The following is a 10991-nucleotide window of genomic DNA, read 5'->3' as shown; positions in this document are numbered from 1 at the left end:
TACTCATTGCTTATTGCAAAGCATTTGAAATCATGTCATAAATTAAAGATTATAAAACAAAGGCATCAAAATAACTTAATTGTTATATTTATCCTGGGGAAAATCTTGCACTGAATATTAAATACTATCTTTAAAGCCATTTGCTCATACAGAAAGCAATTACGGACATTTAGAAAAGCAAACAAAATTATATTTCCAAAGTGCTACTGAGATTAGAAAACGATCCATCAGAGGTAAACAACCCTCTCCTCTCCTCTGCCTCCACTCTCTGCATCCTGCAGGTTCTCAGGTTGGTGGTTCAGCAGCAGTGCATCTACCCGTGGTTGCTGGATGGATCCCTGGTTTGGAATGCTTGCTTGGGGATCCTGGGTCTCTGATGCATTCAGATCTGTAACACACAAGTGAAGGACACATGACAATACTTCTGCCTTGCCTGTGCCATTGTAAAGAGCAAATTCTGACTTTTCATTAGCACCATTTTCTAGTTTGCTGCACCTATTTAGAAAGGAAAACATTGCTCTATTACCAATTATATTACAGTCTGTTGAGAGGTACCTTACACAAATGTACTGAAATCTGTTCAAGTCTGTCCACTGTCATCCAAGGGATGATCACTGTCACTATTTGTACAATAAAATAAATTTATACCCATACTTCACTAACCAGACACACAATAATGGAAAGGCATAAATGCTGTCAAGAGTTGGGCTGGAGGGAAACATATAGCACATAATTAGTACCTTTATTAGTAATAATACAATTGTAAAATTAATATAGTTCCCCTCATTACACAGAATTTTATTTGCAAGCACTCTTTTTATGGATGAAAAAGAATCAACTGAGTAAACCCGGTTAAAAGTCTACTTGACTGGCACTTGCAGTCTGCAACAAATGTATAACCATTCAGCGTTTTCTACCAAGTCTGTCTGTGTTTATTAGCACAAACTACCTAGTCTATTATTGTCTCAATCCTTTAGGTGTGACATGGAGATAATGATAATACTTGTACCCATACACTAAGAAATTATTTCACAAAGATCTTCATTTGTTATCTTTCCATTTTTCTCCTGCAAATGCAGAGAATCAGGTACTTGTTTTCCAGCACTGAGCTCTGAAGGCTTTTGTGGTTATCTGTGAACTACTTTTAAAAAAAAAAAAAATAATAATAACCACAGTTTCCTCCCTAGTCAGCTTTCTATCCACTTCAGGCCATCAGGAACTATACCTTAGCAGTTGTCTTTTCTACATCTTTATTTCTGCACAGCAATTTTTACCATAAGAACAATCTGCACAACAAGGGAGAGCATGTCCTTATATCTAGGGATGAGAAGAGTCTGCAATGTACAGGCTGCAATACTTTTCACTGTAATATTCACCTGACCAGCCTCTGCTATTATGTCAGGAAGGTTAACTTTTCATTCTCCCCTCTGCAAAAAGGACTATGCAGAAAGAAGGGGAGCTTGGCACCCCTCCCATAGCATGGATAATGGCCAGAAGCAAGCAAACTCAGCACTAGGGTCCTTTGTGCTTTGGTCATTCATATGCAGAGAGATAAAAAGACATTTCATGCTTGGTTTGGTCTCTACCCCTTCTCACGTGTATGTGCAATGAAAATCTATTATAAAGGAGATATTTGGTTTTTTACACACAGTGTTGCTCTAACTGGTGGCAATTTAAAATGACACCTGCCCACATCTGGCATTCCCCCAGCACATTTGGCTTTCATCAGTCTTGTTCATTGAGGGAGTTTAAGGTAAAAACGAGCTTGCTGGCACCCTGCAAAGCCTTGGCTCCCTGGTTGCTCTCACAGGGCATGTGGAGCAGTTGGAGATGATTATGCAATGGGCATGTGGGAGCACATCCTATCGCTGCCTCTGCCTTCAGTGTCTTCTCGTGTTTGATATTCACACAGCTGAGGGAAGCAAACAGGCTTTGGGGCTTCAGTTCCCAACGTAAACCACATGTTATGTTACACCTGCAGCTGAGACTGCAGGGTTGGTGGCAGGGACAAGGTATTTTTACACAAGCAGTGCTTGGTCATAGTGGGATGACACAAGATATTAGGAAAATTAATCACAAAATCCCTTTCTTTTACTGTTTTACATGGGATTTAAAGGATCAAGTTTCAATCTTGATGGAAATCCAGAGAAAGTCTTGATCACAGGTGAGTTATTTGCAATATGTAACACAGCAGGATTTGACTCCCTAAGTTACCCGAACAGCCCTGCCTTGTTAAAGATGATTTTTGGCATTTATTTCTTTTTGATAGCTGTATTAGAAAAAGATGGCTATCAAAAAGAATAAAATTTGCAGCAGCAGAAGAAACCAGAAATACCCTATGTCTGCTTTTCTTTATGGAAATGGAATACTTCAGGGGGAAGGTCCTCAACCTCTAAATACATATTCTGGAGTAATTTTACCCACATTAATATTCTGTTTAAGTCCTGTGAGTCTCTTCATGTTAACAAAGTTATGTGCATAAGAATACCAGGTAGTAAGTGCTTATTTGAAAGATCTGTTTCCAAAGTTTACAAAGTACATAATTGGAGAAGCCTAATTACAAATTTGAAAAAACCCTGAAAAGAAAGAGAAACACCTTACATGCAGTTATTTTCCACCATCAAAACTAAACAGTAATTGCTTCACCAATTATAACAGTAGCTGTCTCCAAACCATTTCTCATTAACTATTACAACTCATAAGCAACAGAGATGAGCAGTGGAAACTGTCAGCATTCTGGAAAAACAAATCAGATTTTGTCACTATCAAAATAAATTATTTACCACTTGTTTAGCTAGTTTTTTTTATTCTCTCCTCCCCCCGCCCCTTCCCCCCTTTCTGTTGCTTCTGGAGAACCTGAATGGCAGGAGAGCACCCAGAAGGTGAGAGCCCAGCTGCTGCGGGGGTTTCCAGTGGCTTCTCAGCCTGAAAGGTTGTGCTTAGTCCAACTGAGGAGGGAAGGGGCTGGTTTTGGCTGCACTTCAGGTGGCACTCAACACAGGCTCTGCCCAATAAAAGCACAATGTGTCCCAGGGCGGGGGTCCCCAGCCTGCCGGCGGGGCAGCTGCCTGCTGTCTCCCTGCATGGTGCCATGCTGGAAGCAGCCAAGCCAGGAGACCAGCTGGTATCGCAGGCGGCAGCGCTACGCGCCCCGAGAGCAGCTGCTCGGGAAGGATGGAACAACTTGCCAGAATTGGTAATAACAGCCTCAGGTGAAGGGAGAGTGGGGAAAGGGGATCAATCTGCCAGCCAGCACCGGTTCTTGTTACACAGAGCAGCGACTACTGCCAGAAAGCCTCCTCCGAGCATCCTGGTGCGGCACAAGGAAACTGTCTGTCCTTGGCCCCCAGCAGGAGAATGGTGGGAGGAAGCCTCCTCTTTAAATGCTCTCCCAAAACAGGGAACAAACCTCCAGAACCAGCCTTGAAAGCATCAGCTGGTGTCTACTAAAGAACTTGGAGAGCTGAGGATGCTCAAAAAAAAAAAAAAGGAAAATAAACCAATTATCCATGCAGACAGCAAGGCAGAGGAAGGCTGCTACCAGAAAGTGATGGCTGGGACGCTCTCCCATGCTCCCCATGGGGCCGGGGCACCCACAGGAACCTTGCCAGCCCCACTCCAGGCCCATCCTCTGCAGCACTAGGGCTGACAGTCAGAACTCAGTATGGATCAAGAGCCAGGTAAATAAGAACCATCAACCTTTTATAAGCCTCCTTTGCTGTGATTGTAACTCGTCTGCCAACATCAGCCACAAAATGAGTTTTGTATTATTCCCTTTCTTTAAATTCAGTGTTTACTTATCTTTTCTTCTGCTCCCTTCCATCCTGCCGAGTGATGCTGGAGCAGGCTGTGTTCAACGCAACACTGCCCCCACCAAACCAGCACCCACAACACCAGCACCTAGCAAAAATGCTCCCACTGCCCCTGCCTGCACCCCTCCTCTCTGGGCTGGGCTCTTTGTCTGCCTCACTCCTGCACCCTCTGCAGAAAGGACAAGCGACAGTGACTGTACCTGGCCACAGCCTTCCTCTTCCTCATTTACACATAAGGAACTCATTTTTCCCTTCATATAAGTGCAGAAAATATTCCCCAGATTTCCAAAGCTGACCTGTAGCTCAGATACTTCCACAGGGTTTTCTGTGAGACTCCCAGGTCCCCACTCCCTCCTACTTCTCCAGTGGCCAAGGGCTGTCGGCAGCTCACCACATCCCAGCCCCTGGAGTTGATGTGCAAACTGAAATACTCTTTAACTTCTTCTCAGTTACACAAAATTTACTTCTCCTACAACACCCCAGGTAAGTCTTTCCTAAAGAGCCAGTGCCAGCTCCTCAGCTGCATCACCTATACCCTAGACAAAACTGAACAGCAGACTGGAAAAACCCACTCTTTCAATGTTGGGCTGGTCAAGCCCCCCAGCAAAGAGGGAAGTGCTTGAGGCTGGAGGACAGGTATTACGTGATCTGTGACAGCACTTCAACATTTTGTGGCCACATAGCCTGTTCAGACCAGCAGAATCACACCACAACACAAAATACCACTCAAGTCCAGCTTTTTTCTCCTTTTTATCTCAGCTGAGACCATTTCATTAAATACAGAAAACCTTGGCATTCCCTGTTGTCTCCCTCACCAGTTTTCTCAAAAGGAGTTAGAGGCTGTTTCTACCGAATTCTGGAAAAAATCACAAATTGTCTCATGCACACGGGCACATACTGCCAAATCCAACATTAAAAAGAAATCATTTTTTTCCCCCGTCTTCCATGAGTTTAGCTGCTGTGCCATAAGGATAGGTATCAGGAAACTACAACAAGACATTCTACCCCCCTAAAACAAAAATTCTTTTCCAGGCAACCTAAATATAACAGCAGACTGCAGGCCTGGAGTGTGTGGAGCCAGCTTTCACGGGAGTTTCTAAGGGGGCCTCAGTTCTCCAAACCGGGTCTGGGTCCAAACTCTGAGAAACACAGCTCCTGGATAAAAACATGCTAATGTTGCACAGGAAACAGAAACCAAGAGTGGCATTCTGCATCCTAACTACCGTACCCTACCCCTCCCGTAGCACTGTCAGACAGGATTAGTGGCATCGCATAAGCTGCTTGGAAGGTGAAGGACAAAGCAATGGCATCTGCAGGAATCCGAGATCAATACATACCAAAACAAACACAGCCCGTGCTCCTGCTGTGTGGGAGATACAAAAGCCAAGTAAACAACTCATTAGTCACACCGATTCTCACCTTCTGCCTGTTGCATAGGATGTAAGCACTTCCACATCAAATAAATGCCACGGATTTTCTCCTTCACCCCTCCTCTCGCTCCCCCGGGGATCAGAGCTCTTCAGGTAAGCCTGAAGTGCCCACACTGATGATTGCCGGAAGGATAGGAAGACGTTAGCAAGGCACTAGGAAACACTCCAGGCAAAAAAAAAACATCTCAAGTCTCTGTTTTTAACAGAAAGCCCTCGTTTTTTCTCTTTCAGCTCTAATTTCACAACATTACAGGTAAGTCAAGTTGGAAGAGATCTTAGGAGGCTTCTGGTTCAAACTCCTCCTCAAAGCTGGGTCAGCTCTGAGATCCAGCCAGGTTGGATTTGGATACTTGAGATTTTTCCCTTGTTTTTAAAAAAAGGGGGGTGCGGGGGAGGGGAGAGGAACTGGGGAACTCACCACATGGATTTTACAGAAACTGTATAATACACTTAATTAATTTGCTGTGACTTTCGGAGATCTGTGTCACATATTGGCTCGCCTTAAAAATTAAAATTTAATTATATGAAGAAAGATCTATGCCACTTTTAGCAACAAATATATTAAAGATTCTCAAAACCATTACTCCTCTGAAAAAATATATAGAGTTAGGGTTTGGTTTTAACATTTATTTATAATAATTGGTACCAGTTTTTATACCAAGTTCATCTGGACTGACAGGTGACACATCAACTACAGGCCAAAGCTATTTGAAATGGCAGAGCTGCTGTATTTAATCCCCCCACTGGCACTCATGCATAATGCAAAGCACAAGCAGACACCTAAAAAACAGTGCTCAGTCTATCACGCCTGGGATATTCAAAAGAATTCAAGGATAACAGGCTCTCCATTTGCCATTACAGTTCAATAGCAACTGGCAGCCTAACTCCCAGGAGCTCCACAGAAAGTCCCCACCAGTAAACCCCATGGCACCTCTTTGTCTCTAATGATGCTCCCAGTGGTTTTATGCAGATTCATTAGCGACAGCCAATTCCCCAGGGAACTCCAGGCATTTCAGCCTCTCTCCCTTTCCTCCACTGAAAGGCACCCTGATCGGTTTTGATGGCTTTTTTTAGTGCCTACTAAGTCTTTCCTAGTTTGCAATGGATTTTCATACCCCAGGTTCAGTTGTTTATGGAGCTGATGATGGGTGGGAGAAGGAGAACACCAATCAGCAGCACTCGACCTGCCTGGGCAGCACAGCCCTGCACCCTGGGACAGCCAGGACACCGTTGCTGCCACCCGGGTTCACACCACTTAGTATAGAAAACGCATCTATAATATGCTTTGGGAATCTGAGGACAGTTCCCAGCAGTTTCAATGGGAGTTGAGATCTCAAATACCATCAAGAAACTAGGCTTCTGCACCTCAGTAAACCTGATTTCACAGCAGGAAATGAATTTGGAACCAGGTCTCGAAAAACACTGGGCAAATTATTTTGACACTGAACCTACCAAGGAAAGAGGAGCCTAATCCATTCCCCACCTAACTGAGTAAGGCAGGAAATCAATCTGAGAGTTTTAATGCTGCTGTTTAGTTTTAACCAACCCAACCCCATGAAAAAGCAGCAGCTGCATTTGTTAGGCAAACACCACCTTCATGAATAAGAGGTCTTTTCACAAAAAGCAGATGAGCAATTAGATCACAATAGATCCTACACTAATTCTTCTCAACAGTTTTTACCGGTTTTTTGGGGGGGGGGGCGGTGGTTGTTACAACACAGATAACAGAAATAATTTAAAGTCTGTGATAAATAAGGTCTGCAGCATAACTCTTCTTCATGCCTGTACTTTGGATTTTTGATCACGGACAAATTACTGGAAATGCCACTATTCTGCATGTTTCCATTCTTTGTTTAGTTGTTGGCTTAGGTAAAACAATGCAATTCAGTTTACAGGTTCTGCCTCATAATTCTTTAAAGAATTTTGGTCTAGAGAAGTTGGACCAAATTCTTGGCTAAGACAAAATTTACATTTATTCCACCAAAACTGTTTTATCATAAAGCTCCATAATGGTTTCAACTCATTCAATACTTGTCTTAAAGCTCCACGTTTTGGAGTCAACATGATGAAGCAGCCATCTTTTCTTTTACTAAAGCCCAGTAAACACACTACTTCTAACACTGGCGTTATCCAAGAAAAGATTTTAAAAACATCTCAAGCTCAGACACTGCCAGTGATACCACTTCATCAAGTTCATAGCATGCCCCTATTGAAATTATTTAAAATTTTAACCCACTGACATGGGGTTATGTTATCAGTTGTGTTGGCTTTAAAGCACACAGCTTCTAAACTACTTTTGGCATGCTGGTTTTTAATGCGTATCTACAAAACAGACTTAAAAATAGGTCTGACTTGAAATCATAACTTGTCTGTGCATAAATACCCACAGTCTCACCTTGGCAGGGCATACTGCCTGCCAGCTCTCTGCTTCTATTTAATATTAATTTATTTAGGTATGAATTCCCTATTAAATTGTCTTTGTGCTAAGCTTTGAAGCTTTAGATGGTCAATTACAGACACACACATGGTCTAACAGGTATTCTGCTAACAATGAACACATGTTTTATTGACCTACTTCTTTTCCAGCTCATTAAACACAGCTGCACTCAAATGATCAAGAGAAAATAACAATAAAACACCAAGAACACCCTTCCTACATAGGATCACAAGGAATGTGACCAGCTGCTGGCACCAGGGCCACTGTTCCAGCGAGCCCAGGGCACCTCTCTGGGGCAGGGGCAACTCGTCTGCGGGCTGACAGGGTGGAAACCCACACAGCCTCTTTGTTGGGGTGTCTAATGCAAGTGTATCTGAAGTGGGCTGCAACTGTTTCCCTCCAACCCATAATCTGCAGAAGACATTTGGCCAGCAGGCTCAAGTCAAAACAAAGTGCGGTCAGCAGGTAATGCTCCTGCTTGACCGTTTGTTGGAGAAATGGAAATCCCATAAAGTTACAGACCCAAACAGTGTTTTTCCAAAGATTCCTGGATGATGAAAGCAGCCCCCCTTTCTGCCACCAGGCAGCACATCCCCAAGCCTTCACTGCCTGCTGTCCCAATTTGCACCATGCAGGTAAAACACTGCGGTTAAGCTTTCTCTCCTTCCCTCCCAAAGAGAGAAACAGTTAGCATTAACCCTGGAAAAACAGTGTCTCTGGCACATGAATTCAATCCCTTTGAAACAAAAGGGGACATTTGCACATCAAAACTTTCCTTTTGAGCTCTCTGTTACCACAGACAGACATTATTGTACTGATTAGCTTTGCTTCATATTCTATGGATGGTTTGGGGTTTGGTTTTGGTTGTTGTTTTTTTTTAAAACAACACTTTTGCTTTGAAATAAGCATTAAATCAAGGACCTTGGCAAATACTCGGTTTAGTCCCCAGCTTTTGGCTAGTCTTTCAGGTGCAACACAAAGGAGTGCAATTCTGGACTTTGGAAAATGCTTCCTTGAGTAGCAGAAAGGCACAACTCTACAAAAGCTGTAAAGGCAGAAGTTATTTATAAAACACTCTCAAGTCTCCTCCTAAGCATCTTGGTTTTATATGGTAGTTCCCCAACAACAGACCAGATCCATCACTTCTTACTCATAAAAGCTGACGAGATCAAAACTTGTAGTGGCAGAGGAATACTAAACCAATATATAGAACTGCTGCAGAAGCAAAAAAATAAGGCAAAACACCTGTTTCATCAATTACATGCTAATCCTATCCTTTAATAGAAGCTGCTGCTTGTGGATTAATGCAGGAAAAAACATGGGCACTACTATAAGAGTCAGCACCTGAGAGAAGCCTCTTATCTGACAGTCACAGAGATACTTGTTCTCCCTTGAGCTCAAAACACAGGGAAATAGTTTCAGTATTAGCACAGACATTTTTATCCATTTTTAGTTAGGTTGGCAGGAAGTACATGCACTGCTGTTTTCTTCACAAAATCACAGAATTGCCTAGATTGGAAAAGACTTTTACAATCATTGAGTCCAGTCATTAACCTAACACTGACAAGTCCCTGACTAAACCAGGTCCCTAAGCATTATGTCTAAATGACTCTTAAATAACTCCAGGGATGGGGACTCCACATCTGCCCTGTGCAACCCTTTCCAAAGCCTTCTTGCAGTCATTGAAAAAAATGGAAAAAATTGAAAAGTTGCACATTCCTCAAGTTTTGCATTGTAAGCAGAAGAAGGTTTGGAGTGTGATCAAATATTTTGAAATTGATGCCTTTTTTAATTGTTTGCTAAATGTCCTGTGAATATAAAACTGCTGTGAAAACAGTTTGCACAAAAGCTGAAGGGAGAACTGTCCATCAAAGCCAGAAAAAGCACAATTATCAAATGACCATATGCTTTCATCTCTTCAGTCAAGTGCTTTCCTTGAGTGCACAGAACACACTTGGATTCACTTTCCTTTCTTCTGCTCCCACTTCTATCTGCTATGGGCAACACTGGTCTTACCCTTAAGCCTGAATTCATCACCACCCCTTTCTACCTTGCCTTTACTACAACTTTTCTTTGCCTCTAGTCCTGCATCTGGGCCTCTGCAGACCCCAGCTCTGCTTTGGTCTGACTTCCTCTGGTACTTTCCCACCACCTCGCTTCATGCACTGCAGCTCTGCACAGGTCCCACCCTACCACTTCCCCACAGCATTAAAAAAAGTGATGCTATGTTTTAAAACACCCTCTTGCATTCATTTTCACCTTCAGTTCAAAATTGCCTGTGTTTAACGCAGAAGCCTTTCTTAAACCTTCATCCCCTTCCTGTTCCCACTGTGCTGTAATGGCAAGTTCCTTTGCATAGGACACAGCTTTGCTGCAGTTCTTCCTGTCAGCAACAACTATCCTGCAATTCTCAAGCTCAATTAAAAAAAGAAAAAAAAAAATCTCTTCTTAGTTTCCTAGTCTGTCATGTATTCTTTAACACAGAATATATTCTTTGACTTTTAAAGGCTCATGAGTTTCTTTGATTTTTCTATGGCAGTCCCTAAACAAATACAGCCAAATCACATTTACTTTTGTATCATTTATGTTCCAGCTCTAGATCAAGCTTCCAAGGGACACTCAAGGAATCTCAGCAGGTGACTGCTGGAAGTCTTCCTATTTGATTAAACTAAAACCAACTTCCATACCAGCACCAAGGCTCCTCCCCTCTACTGCCCCACCAAAAATTTACACCCAAAGGAAAGTTTTCTGTAGCATTTGGGGAGGCAGAACAAGATACTCCATGAAATCTCCTCCAGCAGTTTGGCTACAGCTAATATAATTTATGTGGAAGGCAATCAGGTGTTCCTGTGATGAATGCCAGTAAAAGACAGACAGACGATCTTCCCCAGTTTCTCAATAAATATTTAACAGCAGATGCTGCTGAGGAGGTTTCATATTACTAAGACTTCATTACTTTTACACAACATGCTACAGGCCATTTCCTGGAATATGTAAAGTATTATACTAAATAATTAAAATGAGATTGTATTTTTCAAAATAAGCCAGACAGATACACTTGGTGATTCAGCTACATGATTTTACAGGGTGTGTTTGCATACTCAGTATCTTGCAAAATTTGATCATCCATAAACAGCTTCTCCCAGCCATTAGAATGCATTATTTATTCATACTTGTGCATCTATTTCAGGCTCTAACTCCATTACAAAATGTATACAAAACATTTTTAATGTACTAAAGCGGGGCATGCAACTAGGTCTCCACCTACAGATATTACCTGAGTAAAACATGGACCTCCCAAGCAAGACTCTT

At 42.5% G+C, this 10991-nt stretch overlaps 1 protein-coding gene across 1 annotated transcript in view; it reads right to left on the bottom strand.

Annotated features, from left to right (window-relative positions):
• Positions 1-227: 227 nt before the first annotated feature.
• Positions 228-10991, bottom strand: part of ARHGEF28 (Rho guanine nucleotide exchange factor 28) — a gene marked incomplete at its 5' end in the record, with an annotated part of 52032 nt that continues 41268 nt past the window's right edge. Inside the window, one exon of the mRNA XM_010174303.2 lies at positions 228-388. Coding sequence (XP_010172605.2) covers positions 228-388 — 161 coding nt within the window. The remainder of the gene's footprint in view (positions 389-10991) is intronic.

The sequence above is a fragment of the Antrostomus carolinensis genome, unplaced genomic scaffold (genome assembly GCF_000700745.2).
Source record: "Antrostomus carolinensis isolate BGI_N321 unplaced genomic scaffold, ASM70074v2 scaffold1958, whole genome shotgun sequence".
Taxonomy (NCBI): domain Eukaryota; kingdom Metazoa; phylum Chordata; class Aves; order Caprimulgiformes; family Caprimulgidae; genus Antrostomus; species Antrostomus carolinensis.
Note: the sequence above shows the minus strand (reverse complement) of the source record. Positions and strands in the feature narration are given on the sequence as shown.